At 42.3% G+C, this 17,540-nt stretch overlaps 1 protein-coding gene across 5 annotated transcripts in view; it reads left to right on the top strand.

The window, feature by feature from the left end:
* sugct (succinyl-CoA:glutarate-CoA transferase) overlaps positions 1-17,540 on the top strand; it is a 563,356-nt gene that overhangs the window by 39,735 nt on the left and 506,081 nt on the right. For 4 of the 5 annotated variants that reach the window (XR_010020283.1, XM_063066726.1, XM_063066693.1 and 1 more), the window contains exons 2-4: positions 6,223-6,268; positions 6,365-6,438; positions 10,302-10,387. Coding sequence is in view for 4 of the 5 variants with exons in the window: in XM_063066726.1 (XP_062922796.1) it covers positions 6,223-6,268; positions 6,365-6,438; positions 10,302-10,387 (206 nt within the window). In the remaining variant the exon portion in view is untranslated. Of the gene's footprint in view, positions 1-5,848; positions 5,954-6,222; positions 6,269-6,364; positions 6,439-10,301; positions 10,388-17,540 lie in introns of those variants that run through there. The other variant, XM_063066716.1, reaches the window with a different exon arrangement.

The following is a 17,540-nucleotide window of genomic DNA, read 5'->3' as shown; positions in this document are numbered from 1 at the left end:
TTTTATGTCTACACTGGAGAGCAAACTGAGCCTCAGATGAGAAAAGAATGTAAGATAACCTTTGCCCTGTGTAGTCACATAATAGATGTATTGGCATTATTTCAAAGACTAAGGGAGTCATCTCTGGTGCACTGGCCTATGTTTATCTGTGAGTCAACATCCTGATCGTTATCAGTGCAGATTCTGGAAGTTTGATGAGTGCAAGTTGGCTGATGTTGTTTCTATATTAAATTGGTAACTCCATTTCAAAATTGCTTAATTTGCAGTCAGGCACTTTTGAATGTGAATGTGAAAAACACATAAATGTGAGGCTTTCTTTACAACCATTTTAATGTATTAATATGATAGAAATGAAAACCTTACATTTACTAAAATTATCTTAAGTTTGATATTTTGGATATCAGGATGTCTGTTATAAGTTTTTTTTAAAGATTAACTTTACTTGTCACTAGCATATTGGAACAATGTCATTTTCGTCAATGGCCAACACACTCCTAGGTATGCTGAGGGCAGCCAGTAAGTGTCCGTACTTCCGGCACCAACATAGCATGGCTACAAGTTACTATGTTTGTATGTTCTATTTTTTTTAACACTGTTTCTCCCAGGTGCTCTGGTTGCATCCCACATTCCAAAGACTTGCTGGTAGGTTAATTGGCAACTATCAGATTCAGATTTATTAATCACATGTACATTGAAAGATAGTGAGATGTGTCGTTTCCATTAACAACCAACACAATCTAAGGATATGCAGGGGGCAAACTGCAGGAGTTGCCACACATTCCAGTGGCAACACATCATGCCCACCATGTTCAGCAGATAGCAGCAGCAACAAAAACGCAAAACAAAACAACAACAGCAAAGCAAGCCCCTTTCCCAGCCTCCCACCCACCCATCCATACACCCAAACAAGCCTCTAACCCTAGTAGGACAGGACACTTTCAGTCCTTGTTCTTGGATTCTTAGACTTGCAGACATCAGGCTCCATCCAACTTCAGACTTCACCCTGGGATGCCCATCACACTTTGCTGCAGGTTAATTGCAAAAAAGAAATCCAAGATTTAATGGACATTTGTGTAAATGTTTAATTTGAATAGCTAACCCAAGTTATTAATAGAGTTGGAGTAATTCAGCATGGAACCAGGCCCTTCAGCCCAACTGATCCATGCCAACCCAGATGGCTAATCCAAGCTGTTCCAATTTTCCCATGTTTGGCCCATATCCCTGTAAACCTTTCCTATCCACATACCTGTCCCAGTGCATTGTAGCACTTGTTATTGTACTTGATTCAACCGCTTTCTCTGGCAGATATACTGGCCACTCGCTGTGTGCAAAACATTGCTGCTCAAGTTCCTAATACATCTTTTCCCTCTGCCTTCTGTGAACAAGCCAGTTCTGAATCCATGTAGCCAAGTTCACATGGTAAAAAAGACATTCAACCTATCAACTTGCATGGCAACTTTGAGGGATCTCTGTACTTGGACCCCAAGACCCCTCTGTTCCTCTGTACTGCTCACAATCCTGCCACTAAACTTGTACTTCTCCAAGTTTGATCTTCCAAAGTGAATGACTTTACAGTTTTCTGGGTTGAACTCCATCTGCCACTTCTCAGCCCTGCTCTGTGTCCTATCAATGTCCCACTGCAACCTTCTACACTATCCACAATTCCATTGACCTTCTTGTCTTCCGCAGTCTCACCCTTCCACTTCCTCATCCAAGTCATTTATAAAGATCATGAAGAGCCAGGGTCCCAGAACAAATACATGTAGAACACAACTGATCACTGACCTCCAGGTAGAATACGCTCCATCTTTTATCACCCTCTGCCTTCTGTGAGCGAGCCAGTTCTGAGTCCACACAGACAAGTTGTCAGTAGAGACATTTCAGAAATGTCTCTAGTCCCACTATGTTGAGCTCTGGTGCTCCGTAGGGCTGTGTGTTCAGCCCGCTGCTGTTCACACTGCGGACACATTACTGTGTCAGGGTTCATCTCAAACCATATCATCAAGTTTGCGGATGACACAACAACGATGAGTTTATCAGGAGTGCTGTATACCCTGGGCCCTTAGTATTTTCAAAGATCCCATCTATCCATCCAGCATCCTCTTTCAATAGTTCAACGGTTCCATTTAATATCAGAGAATGTGTACAGAGAGGAAGTGGAGCGGCTGATGGACTGGTGTGAGAACAGCAATCTAAGTTTGAATGTGGAGAAGACCAAGGAAACGATTGTGGACTTTCGGAAGGTGCAGATGAACCACTCCTCCTACCCACACATGCATGCCTCCTCCGTAGAGAGAGTTAAGTGTGCCAAATTCCTGGGAGTCCATGTCACAAACTGATCTCTGAATATCACCTCCCTGAGTAAGAAGGCACAGCAGCACCTCCACTTTCTGAGGAGATTGAGGCCAGTGAGGCTTCCCACCCTCCTCACCACCTTGTCTGAATTTTTACAGGAGCATGATTGAGAGTGTCCTGACGAGCTGCATTACCACCCGGTATAAGAACAGCAGAGCATCGGACTGGAAATCCCCACACAGAACTGTGGGAACAGCTGAGAGGATCATAGATAGATATACTTCATTGATCCCGAGGGAATTTGGGAAATAGGGACCTTCCTACCATCTATCGGGGACATTTATCAGGAGTCAAGTCAGGTCAAATTTATTTATAAAGCACATTTAAAAACAACTCAGGTTGACCAAAGTGCTGTACAATCCATAACAGGTAGCTAAAATCACAAATACAAGAAACACAGATATAAACAACAAGGCACACAGCTGATAGGCACAAAATAAACAACACATGAGCCTAAGCACAAGCCAAAATATCAGGAGTTTATCAGGAGTGCTGTGTACCCTGGGCCCTTAGTATTTTCAAAGATCCCATCTATCCATCCAGCACCCTCTTTCAATAGTTCAACGGTTCCATTTAATATCAGAGAATGTGTACAGTATAGAACCTGAAATTCTTACTCTTCACAGACATCCACAAAACTTCAGCGTCGCTTATTCGAGTTCCCCTGATCCGGAGCCAGCAGACTCACTCTCCATTGAAAGATAGAGAGATACCACTGGAGTGTAGAGGCCTCTGACAGCAACGCCTGCTGTCTCAATGTTTCCATCTCCTGCGACGCTTCAGCTGGTGATGTCGGTGAGGAATCGAGTCATCCACAGGGATGCACCCCAAAGACATACATCTTCCAAGCTATTCCTGGAGATCTGAATCACTGGGCCGCTCAGTGAGTTCTGAGAGTGAGAACCCACCACCCATGAAGACCGTAGCTTGAGCACAGCTACAGATCATCAACCCCAGTCAACTTGAAAAGGAAAGAAGAGACATGAGAACAGGAGATTTAAACTGTTTCATGGACAGACTGGAAGAAGTCGCCCAGGCCCACAAAAATCGCTGGCGCCATCTTTAGCTTTTCCCACAACTGACATTCTACCATCAGGCAGGAGACTCTGGTGCATAAAGACAAGAAGACCATAAGATGGAGGAGCAGAATTCGACCACTTGGCCCATTGAGTCTTCTCCGCCATTCAATCATGGCTGATCCTTTTTTATCCCCCTCCTCAGTCCCACTCCTAGGCCTTCTCACTGTAACCTTTGATGCCGTGACCAATTAAGAACCTATCAAACTCCTCCTTAAAGACACCCAGCGACCTGGTCTCCATAGCTGCCTGTGGAAACAAATTCCACAAATTCACCACTCTGGCTGAAGAAATTTTTCCGCATCTCTGTTTTAAATGGACACCCCTCTATCCTGAGGCAGTGCCCTCTTGTCCTAGACTCCCCCACCATGGGAAAGCATCCTTTCCACATCTACTCTGACTAGGCCTTTCAACATTCAGAAGGTTTCAATGAGATCCCTCCTCATCCTTCTAATGTCCAGTGAGTACAGGCCCAGAGCCATCAAATGCTCCTCATAGGAAAACCGTTTCATTCCTGGAATCATCCTTGTGAAACACCTCTGAATCCTCTCCAATACCCCCACATCTTTTCTTAGATAAGGAGCCCAAAACTGTTCACAATACTCAAGGAGAGTCCTCACCAGTGCCTTATGAAGCCTCAGCATCACATCCCTGCTCTTATACTCTATACCTCTTGAAAAGTATGGTAACATTGCATGTGCCTTCCTCACCAACGACTCAACCTGTAAGTTAACCTTTCGGGTGTTCTGCACAAGAACTCCCAAGTCTCTTTTGCATCTCAGATTTTTGGATTTTCTCGCGTTTTAGAAAATATTCTTCACATTTATTTCTACTACCAAAGTGCATGATTATTTTCTAACAGTGTATTTCATTTGCCACTTTCTTGCCCATTCTCCTAATCTGCCTAAGTCCTTCTGCAGTCTTCCTGTTTCCTCAGCACTACCTGCCCCTCCACCAATTCTGAATAGTCAGAGTGGGAAACAGCTTCTTTCCGCAGGTCAACAACAGGAATTCTGCAGATGCTGGAAATTCAAGCAACATACATCAAAGTTGCTGGTGAACGCAGCAGGCCAGGCAGCATCTATAGGAAGAGGCGCAGTCGACGTTTCAGGCCGAGACCCTTCGTCAGGACTTCGTCAGGGTCTCGGCCTGAAACGTCGACTGCGCCTCTTTCCGCAGGTCATTAGGCTTCTGAACTCCCTACATCATCACGTTCGAAGTGACTCTGGATAATTTGTTCTGTAGCCTACAATATTTAATTTATGCACTTTGCTTTGTTTATCTATGCATAATTCATTGGTAGATTTAATTCTTCCTTTCCTGTGTTATTGTGTGTTTGTTTGTGTGTGTGTACTACTACTGTGCTTTACACCCTGGTCTGGTGCGGAGAAAAGTTATCTTGTTTCGTGGTAAACATGTATATAGTTAAATGACAATGAATTTTATTCGATTTGACTTGACAGTGACAATGATCCCTTTTCCCTTATTTTTATTTGTTTCCAAACTTACAGGAATCCTACTCTTACTGTATATCCATCTTGCACATTGATTTTAATATCTTCAACACTAACGGCTCTGCTTTCAGCTGGCCTGACCTGGGACTCCATTCCCAAAACTCTTCTAGTTCTCTCTTTTAACTTGTCTCTCAAGATCAGCACGGTAAAGTAGTAATTACCACAATGCTTTTCAGCATCAGCTATAAGTCCAGGGTTCAATTCCTGCAGCTGTCTGTATGGAGTTTGTACATTCTCCCCGCGACTGAATGGATTTCCTCTAGGTGCTCTGATTTCCTCCCACAGTCCAAAGATGTACAGGTTAGGGTTAACAAGTTGTGGGCATACTATATTGCCACTTGAAGCATGGCGCCACTTTGGGCTGCCTCCAGCACAATCCTTGCTGATTTGATTTGATGCAAACAACACATTTCACTGTATGTTTCAATGTAAATGTGACAAATAGAGCTACTCCTATTTAGATAGTTGACCAACTGTTTGTTCATCTGCTTTGCTATCCTTTTCTGTGGCTCAGGTTCAAAATCTATCTATTTGTTTCCCAGCACTCCTATCAAGCAGCCTGGAAGTTTGCAATAAAATTCTAAATGTTGTATAAGCTCATCAAAAAAAAAATGACCATTGTTTGTGTGCAGACGGGGTCATGAAAGTATCATGATTTTACAATTTCCAAAATTTTTTGTATATTTGTCATTCAGAACTTACACCTGATGATTTTCTCTCATTGTTTCAAAAGTTATCTACTCAGCCAGCTGTAGCAAAGACATAATAATACAATTGATAATGCAGCCAGACTGCGTTCCTGGAATCACCCTTTGTCTCAAATCTGTAGACCAGTCTGACTGGGCTGTCTACAATTTGCAGTGCGTTCCTTCTCTTTTAAGTCAATGCTATGTTTGTGTCACATCTTTCATGTGCACAACTTGGTCAGAGGCATACATGGAGTGGAGAAATAGCCAGAGACTGTTTCCTAGGGTGGTAATGGCTCATACTAGGCTGCATAATTTTAAGGTGATTGGAGATAATTAAGGGGATGTCAGAGGTAGGTTTTTTTACACAGAGAGTGGTAGGTGTGTGGAACACCCTGCCAGATACATTAGAGGCATTTAATATGCTCTGAGATAGGCACATAGATGATAGAAAAGTTGAGAATTATGTAGGAGAAAGGGGTTGGATTGATCTTAGAGTACGATCTATACTGTACTGTATTGACTGTGTTCCATGTAACTTGAATGTGTGTTATTTGATGATGACTTCTAAAACTGTGTTTTGGTTTACAGGAAATGTGAAACCGTTAGAAGGAATTAAAGTCCTAGACCTCACAAGGTATACTCATGTTCCATACCACAAATAAATCTGTTTATTTTGTGAGAATTTAGCAATGTGAATCTAATCATTTTTTCCTTTGCCTATTTCAAACAGGGTGTTAGCAGGACCATTTGCTACAATGATCTTGGGAGACTTGGGTGCAGAAATTATCAAAGTAGAAAGACCAGGTAATGGAATACTGAACTTGAATAAAAATATTGTTACAATCAGCATCTGTGGAATACAGAGTGAAGGTTGGTATGTTTGGTACATTTTATGTTTTCCGGTAGCCTTGACTTGGTGTTAATTTTCCTGCTCAACTCAGTCATCAAATTTGCCAACAACACAACTGTGATTGGCCTAATTACAAACAATAACAAATCTGCATATAGAGAGGAGGTGCTGAAACTGTCCAATTGGTGCAGGAACCGCAACATGTCAATCAACATCAAGAAGACAAAAGAAATGATAATTGACTTCAGGAAAGCAAGAGGTCCTGAATAAGTTCTATTATTCATAAATGGGGAGTTTTGAGTTTTTGGGAATGGACATCATCGAGAAGCTCTCTTGGTCCATCAACACAACCTTGATGGTAGGGAAGGCACAACGGTGACTGTACTACCTGAGGTGCTTACGGAGAGCTGATCTGCCTCAAAAATTGCTGCGACCTTTTATCATGCTGACATACAGAATGACAGTGTGGTACTCTAGTTGCAGCAAGACAGATCACAAAGCACTCCAACAGATCAGCACATCATTGGGACTCAACTACTGGACCTGGGGATGATCTACAACTCTCGATACCTATGGCATGCTCGTAACGTCATTAAAGACCCATTCCATCCCGGACACTGTCTGTTCAATCTCTTGCTATCTGGAAGGAGATACAGAAACATCTTAGTTAAGACAGTAAGTCTGAGAAACAGCTTCTTCCTGAGGGCTGTTATGCGTCTGAATAATGCTACACCCCGGCTTGATCAAAGTCACTTGTTGCGTGTAAATATAGGAATTTTTATTTTTTAATAAATAAAAGGGAAAATAAGAGGGAAAATAAATCAGCCATGATGGAATGGAAGAGCAGATATAATGGACTGAATGCCCTAAATCTGCTCCTACGTCTTATGGTCTTTTTCTACAGCCCTTTCTTTCCCAACCTTCACCTATCACCTTCAAGCTTAATCTGCTTCCTTTTTATTCTGGTGTTTTCTCCCTTCCTTTCCAGTCTTGATGAAGGATCCCAGCCTGAAACATCGACTGTTTATTCATTTCCATGGTTGCTGCCTGACCTGCTGAGTTCCTCCAGCATTTTCTGTGTGTTGCCTCACAACAGCGATGTGTTAAAGGGCATGTCTGAATGCACAACATGTTGAATCCTGGAGTGGATGGACTACCGTAGCAGAAGACCACATTACATTCCTCTCCTGTGCCTAATAAAGTTGTTACTGAGTGTTTCTGATGTGGCAGCAAGGAGAGAACAGGGACACTGGGGTAGCAATCATAAGGATGTCGGACATTAAGGGTTTTTTGTTCCAAAAATGGGAAAATATCCAAGAGGAGAGAACTAGCTAATGGTCTGGAAGGGAAGTTTGTGGTCAGTATGTAAGATTTACTATTTTTAGGTTTGTACTTTTTTCAAGGATGAGCTTGATTAAAATCCTGGGACTTATTTGTGTCCTACAGGAAATTAGTCAAGTATAGAAATCCTACTTAAAAGCAGAGGAGGTGGATTAGGTGATTTATGTGGAGTACAAACAAGCAATACATTTTATCAAGGCGACAGTCACAGTCTGTTCTTTGGTGACTTTCTGGGTAACTACGGCACACTCTCCTTTTCCCTCTATGTATTTTTTTGTAGTTACTCATATTCTCCCTCTCCCTCCCTCCTCCTCCTCCTCCCCCCTCTTCAGAACAGAGATGAGGAGGAATTTCTTTATCCTGAGGGTGGTGAATCTGTGCAATTTATTGCCACAGATGGTTGTGGAGGCCATCCGTGTCATTAGGTATATTTAGAGCAGAGGTTAATAGATTCTTGATTAGTCGGGCCATCAAAGGCAGGAAAACAGGGTTGACAAGGGTGTTGTATCTTTTTGAATGGAATGGTGGAACAGACTTGATGGGCTGAATGGCCTAATTCTGCTCAAATGTCTTTTGGTCTTATGGCAACTGAATCGCTCGAACGATATGTATCCAGTTGTCTGGAGAACATCCAAACTCCATCCTCAGTGGACTCATGGACAGGATTGAGCTCAGGCGCTGTGAAGCAGTGACTTTGTTAGCTGTGTCACCGTGCCACCCTGAACTTCTGGTAACCCGTTTGAAGTAAGAATATTCAAAATTGGGAAAGGGCTTTAGGAAGAAGGTTTGCAGAAGAAGTCCGGATTTTAGATAAATTCTTACCTTTCAGGATGATCCTGAACTAGTGAAGAGTAGTAAACAGCAAAGTGATCTTACAGTACTTTAAGTGCTTCAGCCCATAGAATCCACGGTACCCAATTACACCCTGTAGCCAATTAATGTACTAACCCGTTTGTCTTTGGAATATGGGAGAAAACCTGGGCACCCAGAGGAAACCTATGCAGTCAGGGAAATAAATTACAGACAGCGGCGGGAACTGAACTTGAGTCACTGGCACTGTAATAGCTAACCGCTGCACTACCGTGTTCGATGGATCTTAGATGCTGCTAATGTGCAGTTTAATAGGAAGGAATTGTTACTTTTTAATTCATTAAAACTCCCACTTTAATTATGAGAGATTATCCTTTGTAGATTTATTAACACAGCTTAAGAAGTGTTTTTATTTTATTTGGTGATACAGCACAGTAACTATCCCTTCTGGCCCAACAAGCCCACGATGTCTAATTGCACTCATATGACCAATTAACCAACTAACCCAAACATCTTTGGATTGTGGGAGGAAACCAGAGTACCCAGACAAAACCCATGCAGTCACAGGGAGAACATATAATCTCCTTACAGACTGTGGCATAATTGAACGCAGGTCACTGGTACTGTAAAAGCATAGAAATAGCTACACTACTGTGTCACCCCCTTATTCGATTAACTGTTTCTCTTGCCATTGTTTTCACTGACAGATTTTTTTTACAAGACTAATCCTTCCTTGAATATTTCCCCAGTTCTAGTGAATTCCAGTGTGGCACACTGGTTATTTGCTTCAGTCTGAATGCTTCCCAACATACCCCAGGGTTTTTCTGCGGCAGAGTTGAACCCAGGTCGCTCTGGTGGAGTTTCCCAAGTTCATCTTCTCGTGCACAAGCACCATTTTCCCCACAGAGACCTGAAAAAGGATAGCAAAACAACAAAGGGATCAAGAATAAACTTTATTCACTATATACAGTACTTCGCAAAAGTCTTAGGTACCCTAGATTTTTTAAATGGTATCAGATGGTATGGCCCCAACAGAGCCCTGATCTCAACATCATCAAGACTCTCTAGGATTGTCTGGAGAGACAAGCAAGTAAGACAGCCGAAGTCTGCAGAAGAACTGTGGCAAGTTCTCCAAGGTGCTTGGACCAACTTTGCCAGCTGAATTTCTTATAAAACTACACGACAGTGTACCAATTGATACAGTTTTAAAGGCATAGGGAGGTCACACCAAATATTGATTTGATTTAGTTTTTTACTGTTTACTCTTCTTTGTAGTATTTTTAGAAACTTCACTACTTTTGAAAGCATCTTCACTTTACAGAACCTTTTTTGCATGTGCCTCAGACTTGCACAGTGCTGTACGTTTATATGCATTGTGAGTTTGCTGTGGTATGTTGGTGAGGGTGTAACATGTAACAAAAAACAACATTTGGAAATGATCATAAATAAAGAGTTATATAAATATTAAACAAGTAATATCAAATTTATATAACAATAGAAATAAAGTGCAGATGTTAATGGTAAAAGAAACTAAAGTTAGAATTTAGGAAGTGAGATAATTAAGGAGAGAAAGGTAAAAAAATAAAAACTCATCTTTAATGTAGTAAAAGTAAGTAATAAAAAAGTAAGATGTGATCATATTGTTAAATCTTTCCCATGTTAACAGGTGCTGGCGATGAAACTAGAGCCTGGGGACCACCATTTGTGGGAACAGAGAGTATCTACTTCCTTAGTGTAAATCGAAATAAGAAGGTGAGGCTGAAACATTTGAATTGTAAGAAGTTTAATGTTTCTTGTGTCCTTCATCTGTTCAACTTAGATTTACAATACAGGTGTAAAAAGCCCACAAGCTGGTATCTACGTAGTTATTTGTGGGGGAGTTTTGGATCGAAGAGCGCAGACTCAGAATACACAGATGTCCCTTTGGAACAGAGATGAGGAAGAATTTCTTTAGCCAGAGAGGTGGTTATTCATTGCCACAGAAAGTTGTAGAGGCCAAGGCATTGGGTATATTTAAGGTGAAGGTTGATAGGTTCTTTATTATTAAGGACATCAAAAGTTACGGGAAGAAGGCAGAAGAATGCAGTTGAAAGGGATGATAAATCAGTCATGATAGACTGGCCGGGCAGATGATGGGCTGCCTTCTGCCTTCTGCACCTATTTCTTATTTACTGTGGCAGTGGAATGTGAAAACCCTGTGAGGTTCAAATAGTTCAATTTAATATCAGAGAATGTATACAAGGTACAATCTGAAATTCTTACTCTTTGCAGACATCCATGAAACAAGAAACCCCAAAGAATGAATGATAGAAATAGAATCCCAAAGCCCCCCTTCCCCCTCCCATGCAAAGCAGCAACAGAAGGATCGACCCTCCCCACTCACTCCCCTCACTTACACCAGCAGAACCACCGATCCCTCCACCCCCCAGCATGCCAGCAATAGCAAAATCCCTCAAAGAGACCTTGGTCTAGAGTCCATTAAAAACTTCAGTCCGTAATCCAGCACTTCGTTATCTCAGACGGGCTCTATCTCTCTTTTACCAGTGAGGGAGAGAGGGAAGCCCCTGCAACAATGAGTGTGGGGGACCAGCACTTGGTGTTCTGATGTTATAAACCCCCGCGTCACTTTTCCAAGCTTCCTGACTTGGGGGGAGGGGGTGGGAGGCAGGGAGGGAGAACATGAACAAGTGGGCCTTCTTCTGACAGCAGCGCACGCAGCATGGCCAGTGCGAAAACCCACCATTCGTGGAGAACCGTAGATCAAAGGTTGTGACAGATTATGTAGATACTGAAAATGCAGAGCAATGCGCACAAAATGCTAGAGGAACTCAGCAGGTCAGACAGAATCTATGGAGGGGAATAAATATTCGACGTTTCAGGCTGAGGCCCTTCATCAGGACTGGAAAGGAAGGGAGCAGAAAGCAGAATAAGAAGGTGAAGTTAAGAACTAAGTTGTACAAGTTGGCAGGTGAAACCGCATGAGGGAGAAGGTGGAGAGGATGAAACTGGGAGGTGGGAGGTGGAAGATTTAAAGGGCTGAAGAAGGAATCTAATAGGAGAGGAGACTGGACCATGGAAGATCAGGAAGGAGGGGCACCAGAGGGAGGTGCTGGGCTATGATAGCGAGTCTGGGTGATACATAGGCAGGGAGCTGTAGAGCAACAGAGACCACAGAGGGGGTTGTAGTGAGAGAGTGACAACCACGTTCCACCAACTGCATGTTTTATTTTGCAAAAAAATTTTCACCATATAGTATATTTTCTAATTTTTTACTTCAAAGGCATAAGGCTATCTGCAGGCAGTACATTTCAGTTTCAGATATGTGCTTCAGAAAAAGCTTTTTATAATGTCACTGTTAATTCACTTTTCCTTTATTTTGTACTAGTGGTTTTTAGCTTTAACCTCAACACTAAAGGGAATATCCTCCCTCTATTCATTTTGTACGTTCCTCATCATTTTATAAACTTTGATCATATTTTCCCCCCAGCCTTCTCCAAAAGGAACAGAGCCAAACTCTCTGATCTATCCTTGTAACTGTAGCCTCCTCATGACGGAACTCATTCCAAAAAATCTTTTCCAGATCTCTCTCCAATCCCTGCACATTCTTTCTAAAATATGAATGACAGAAATGAACACAATACTCCATGTGAGGCCAAGGAATTGCACAAAACACCTTTTTCAGTCGGGACACTTAATATAAAAGTTGAAAATCAAACAAAAGATCTGTTCATTGACTTCAGGAAGGGGGGTGGTACACATGCTCCTGTTTACATCCTTGTAACTTGAGATTGAGGAGCTTCAAGCTCCTGGGAGTGAACATCACCAATTCGCTGTCTTAGTCCAACTACATTGATGTCACAGCCAAGAAAGCTCACCATCATCTCGACATCCTCAAGAGACTAAAGAAATTCGGTATGTCTCTGAGGAACTCAGCAGGCCAGGCTGTATCTATGGAAAAGAATAAATAGTTGATGAAGGGTCTCTGCCGGAAAAGTTGATTATTTACTCTTTTCCATAGACGCTGCCTGGCCTTGCTGAGTTTCTCCAGCATTTTGTGTGTGTTGCTTTGGATTTCCAGCATTTGCAAATTTTCTCACCCCTGTTGACACCAATTTTTCTTGATGCGTCTCAGAAATCATGGATGCATAATAGCTTGGTATGGCAACTGCTCTGCACGTGACTGCAAGAAGCTGCAGAGGTGGGATACAGCTCAACACATCACAAGAACCAGCCACTGTGGCATGGACTTGGTCTAAACTTGCTGTCTCGGTAAAACAGACAGCATAATCAGAGATCCTACCCCACCCAGATATTCTCTCTTCTTCCCTCGTCCATCAACCAAAAGAATGAAAAACCTGAAAGCATGTGCCACTGGGCTGAAGAAGAGCTGCTACCCCACTGTTATCAGACTCTTGAACAATCCTCTTGTACGATAAGATGGACTCTTAGCTTCATAATCTAATTTGTGTGATCTTGTACTTATCATTTACCTAAGTTGTCCGTTTTTGGTATCTTATTCTACCTCAGTGCACTGTGTAATGATTTGATCTGTATGAAAAGCATGCAGGACAAGCTATTTACTGTGTCTTGGTACATGTAACAATAATAAACCAATATCAATATAAGACTTTCTCTGGGTCACGTTCATCCTGTGTGCTGTACTGTTTGCTGCATTACAGGAAAGATATATTGGAGAAGGAGCAGAAGAATTTCTCCAGGATGTTGCCTGGATTAGAGGATAATGTGAGGTTTGATGAATTTGGATTATTTTCTCCATAAGATGTAGGATCAGAATTAGGCCATTTCACCCATCAAGTTTGCTCGGCTACTTGATCACAGCTGATTTATTTTTCTTCACAACCCCATTCTCCTACCTTCTCCCCATAACCTTTGATGCCTTAGCTACTCAAGAACCTATTAGCTTCCACTTTAAATTACTCAATATCTTGGTCGCCACAGCCTTTTGTAGCAATGAACGCCACAGGTTCACCACTCTCAGGCTAAAGAAATTCTTCTTTGTCTGTGTTCTAAAGAAACATCCTTCGATTCTGAGGCTGTGCCCTCCAGTCCAAGACCCTCCCCCCCCCCCCACCTCAGTACTGGAATCATTTGCTGTAAGTTCATTCTGTTTAGGCCTTTCAATAGTTGTAGGTTTCAATGCAGTTAACCCCCCACCCCATGCCAAACTCCAGTGAGTACAAGCCCAGAGCCATCAAACAATCATTATACCTGACCATCAGAAAGGGTAGGAAGAGCTGGAATCCTCAGAATGTGCATCTCCTGCAAACTTCAGGTCTAACAAGAGGTCTCAGACCTGAAACACTAACTCTTTTTTTTTTCTCCTCAGATACACTCCACATTTTAGCAACAGCTTCTTCCCCCCGCCATCAGATTTCTGAACGGTCCATAACTGTTCACTATTTCCCTTTTATTAATTTTATTATTTCCCTTTATTAATTTACTAGTATAACTTGGTCATAAATTTTATGTATTGCACTGCACTGCTGCTGCAAAACAACAAATTTAATGACGTACAGTATTGTGCAAAAGACTTAGGCACAAATATACAGCCTGGAAGCCCGAGACTTTTGCAAAGTACCGTAGTAATTTTATGTATTGCATGGTACTGATGCTGCAGAAAAATTAATTTCATGATGTGCTAGTGAGGCTAGAACTAGGGAGATCATACAGTTTAATATGCGGCTAAGGAATTGGTGTAGGAGGGAGGGCATAAGATTTTTGGATCATTGGGCTCTCTTCCAGGGAAGGTGGGACCTGTACAGAAGGGACTGTTTGCACCTGAACTGGAGGGGGACTAATATCCTAGCGGGAAGGTTTGTTAATGCAGCACAGTGGGCAGTGGCGTATCTAAGGTGCGGCAGGTATGGCACGTGCCCTGGGCGCCACTGAGTAGTTTCTATTAAAGTCAGACAAGCCAGCCTCGGATAGTGAAAAAAGAATTTTCTTCAGATGTATGATCTGTCTTTGATTATCATGGGCGAGAAGCACTGGGATGGCCTTATTTCAGAGCATTGTGTAAGAAGACCATGAAACGTTTCTTCATGAAGAAGAAGGAAAGTAGAGCTGAAGGATGGAAGAGATGAAAGTTGGAGGCGGAGGAAGCCAAGAAGTCGAGCAAGTTCTTCATGCCCTTCTTTGAAAAGCCCGGAGTAAGTAGTTCAACACATTCCTTGGAGTCACCTACACTTGCTACAAGTTTGTTAGAATCCAAAGGTGGATCAAGTACAAATGCGTCACAAGTCGAGGAGGAAGTCAAGTCAGATAAATCGAGTATGACGAGATTAGGAGTGAGGCTGCCACAGAGAAGGTGAACATGACAGGAGGGGAAGACGACGGTGGTGGTGGTGATGTTGAGTTTATTGATGAGATTTTACCTGACGAGATTGAACCTGGCACTGAACCTAGTGAACTGGATGGTGTCAAAGAGCCTCGAACTGTCATACCAGAAGTGATTGAACAGCATGACAATGGACTTCTGAAGTTCCACAAGGATACTGGAAAAGCAATTCTGCCTGACACGTTGAGAACAGAAATAATAAAGCTGGGTTCAAAGTATTTCCAGAACAGTGAGAGGCCTTTCCTATCAACAAATAACCGCTCGATGAACGGAACTTGGTTCAAGAGGAAATTGGGAAATGGTCATGGTGAGGAAGTGACCTGCTCATGGCTGGTCTATTCCCCTTCTAAAAAGTCTGCATTTTGTATCTGTTGTCTTCTCTATTCCCGGTCAGACCATCAATCCTCATTGGAGCAGGAAAGTGGATTCAACCAGTGGAAAGCACCTGAAAGGATTAGTGTTCATGAAAATGCCAAGAATCATCAGGAATGCTTCATACAGTGGAAAGAAATGGAAATAAATTTAGCTGGAAACAGAGGAGTTATTGATGCACACATTGAGAAGGAAAAACAGAAGTGGCGTGATATCTTGACGAGAATCCTTCACTGCATAAAATTCCTTGCGATTCAGAACCTGGCTTTGCAAGGACACGGAGTCACTTCAGCTAGGCGATGACAGTGTGGGAAATTTCCTTGACTTACTGAAACTACTGGCCATCTTTGACCCTGTCATAAAAGAACACCTCACTCATTTGGAAAGTCCTGGATCCACGTTCTATCTTTCACCAGGTGTCCAGAACAAATTCATCCGTATGATGGCATCCACTGTTCACCAGAGTTCACTGAGAAGCATTCGTAAAGCCAAGTACTATGGTCTCATGTTTGACTCGACTCACCGTGAGCAGATGTCAGAAGTAGTGAGGTATGTGGAAGTTGATTTTGAGAGGAAAACAGTCCATGTTAGAGAGTCCTTCCTTGGTTTTATCCAGATAAGCCAGAAGGATGCTGAGAGCTTGGTTGAAGACATCTTGAAACAGCTAGAGAAGGACAAAATGGAACTACAAGTGCTATGACAATGCTGCTGTGATGGCTGGACACAGAAGTGGTGTTCATCAAAGAATAAGTGAGAAAAACAACCTGGCAGTGTTAGTGAATTGCGACAATCACTCGCTCAACTTGGTGGGTGTACATGCAGCCAAGCAGGATACAATGATGGTCACGTTTTTTGGAACCATTGAAGCTCTCTACGTGTTTTTCTCTTGTTCAACCCAGCGCTAGGAAAAACTCAAAAACGCCGTGCCTGTGGTTGTTAAGTCAGAGTCGAAACCAGGTGGAGTGCAAGGACCAGAAGCAGTGAAGTCCGTCAACAAATACCTTGAGGAGATACTTCAAGTTCTCCAGGACATGATAGACAATGAAAACAAGACCAGTGAAATAAGAAGATTCAAGATTCAAAGATTCAAAAAACTTTATTGTCACTCTAACCGTACATCAGCTCTGCAGGGCAGAATGAGACCGCGTTTCCCAGGAGCAGTGCAATTATAACATAACAAAAGCAATTATAAGAAGTTACGCAAGGCAGCTGTACAACCGCATGTTGAGTTACAATTTTCTGATTTTGCTAGGATTTTGGAACAAAGTACTCATTCGCATTGACTGTATTCAAAAGAGGCTGCAGGATCCTAGCATGAACTTCCACGATGCTGCCCTGGATTTGATAGCCCTCCGAGATCATTTTTATGATGAAAGAGAAGTGTTAGTCAGTGAGTCACTCAAAGAAGGAGTCGGTCTCTGTCAAGAATGGAATATTGAAGTTGGAAGATGTCAGAGACGAAAGAAACGAATGGCTGATGGGAACCCGAGAGACGCTGGGTTAACAGCTAAGGAGGATATGGAAAGAGTCATGAAGGGAACACTCAACCATCTTCACAGAGAAATGGACAGAGGGTTCGCTTGTTTGCACAACACTGATGCCAAGTTTGGCTTCCTTCTCGATGTCGAGGGACAGTGTCACAGCGCCCACAGTAATGACCTAAAGAAGTGCGAAAATTTGGGCGAATTGTACAGCTCTGATGTTGATGGACAGCAGCTATATGAAGAAATTTTGGATTGCAGAATGTTGCTATTAAGGCGGGTCAACATGAAAATATCAAGACCTGAAGAGCTTCTTGAATTTATTGTTCAGTATGGAGATGAGAGCGTCTTCCCCAGTCTTCGCATTGCTATTCAGATAATGCTAACCATTGCAGTTTCCATCGCCAGCTGTGAGAGATCATTCAGCAAGTTAAAACTAATACTTTTGTATTTGAGAGCCTCCATGGGTCAAGGCAGACTCTGTGATCTTGCTCTGCTGAGTGTAGAAAGAGAAGAAACTCAAAAAACTGACTTTAATCACATCATAGACCAATTTGCATCAGTGACAGCAAGGAAGGTGTAGTTATAATTTTCATGTAGTGCCATAATTTGTTAATTAAAAGATTAATGAGCTTGACTTGTAATTTTGAGCTGATATCATGGTAAAGTTATCTAAAAGATGGGTGTCAGATAT

This window comes from Mobula hypostoma, chromosome 1 (genome assembly GCF_963921235.1).
Source record: "Mobula hypostoma chromosome 1, sMobHyp1.1, whole genome shotgun sequence".
NCBI lineage: Eukaryota > Metazoa > Chordata > Chondrichthyes > Myliobatiformes > Myliobatidae > Mobula > Mobula hypostoma.
This window is presented reverse-complemented; position numbering and strand designations above follow the sequence as displayed.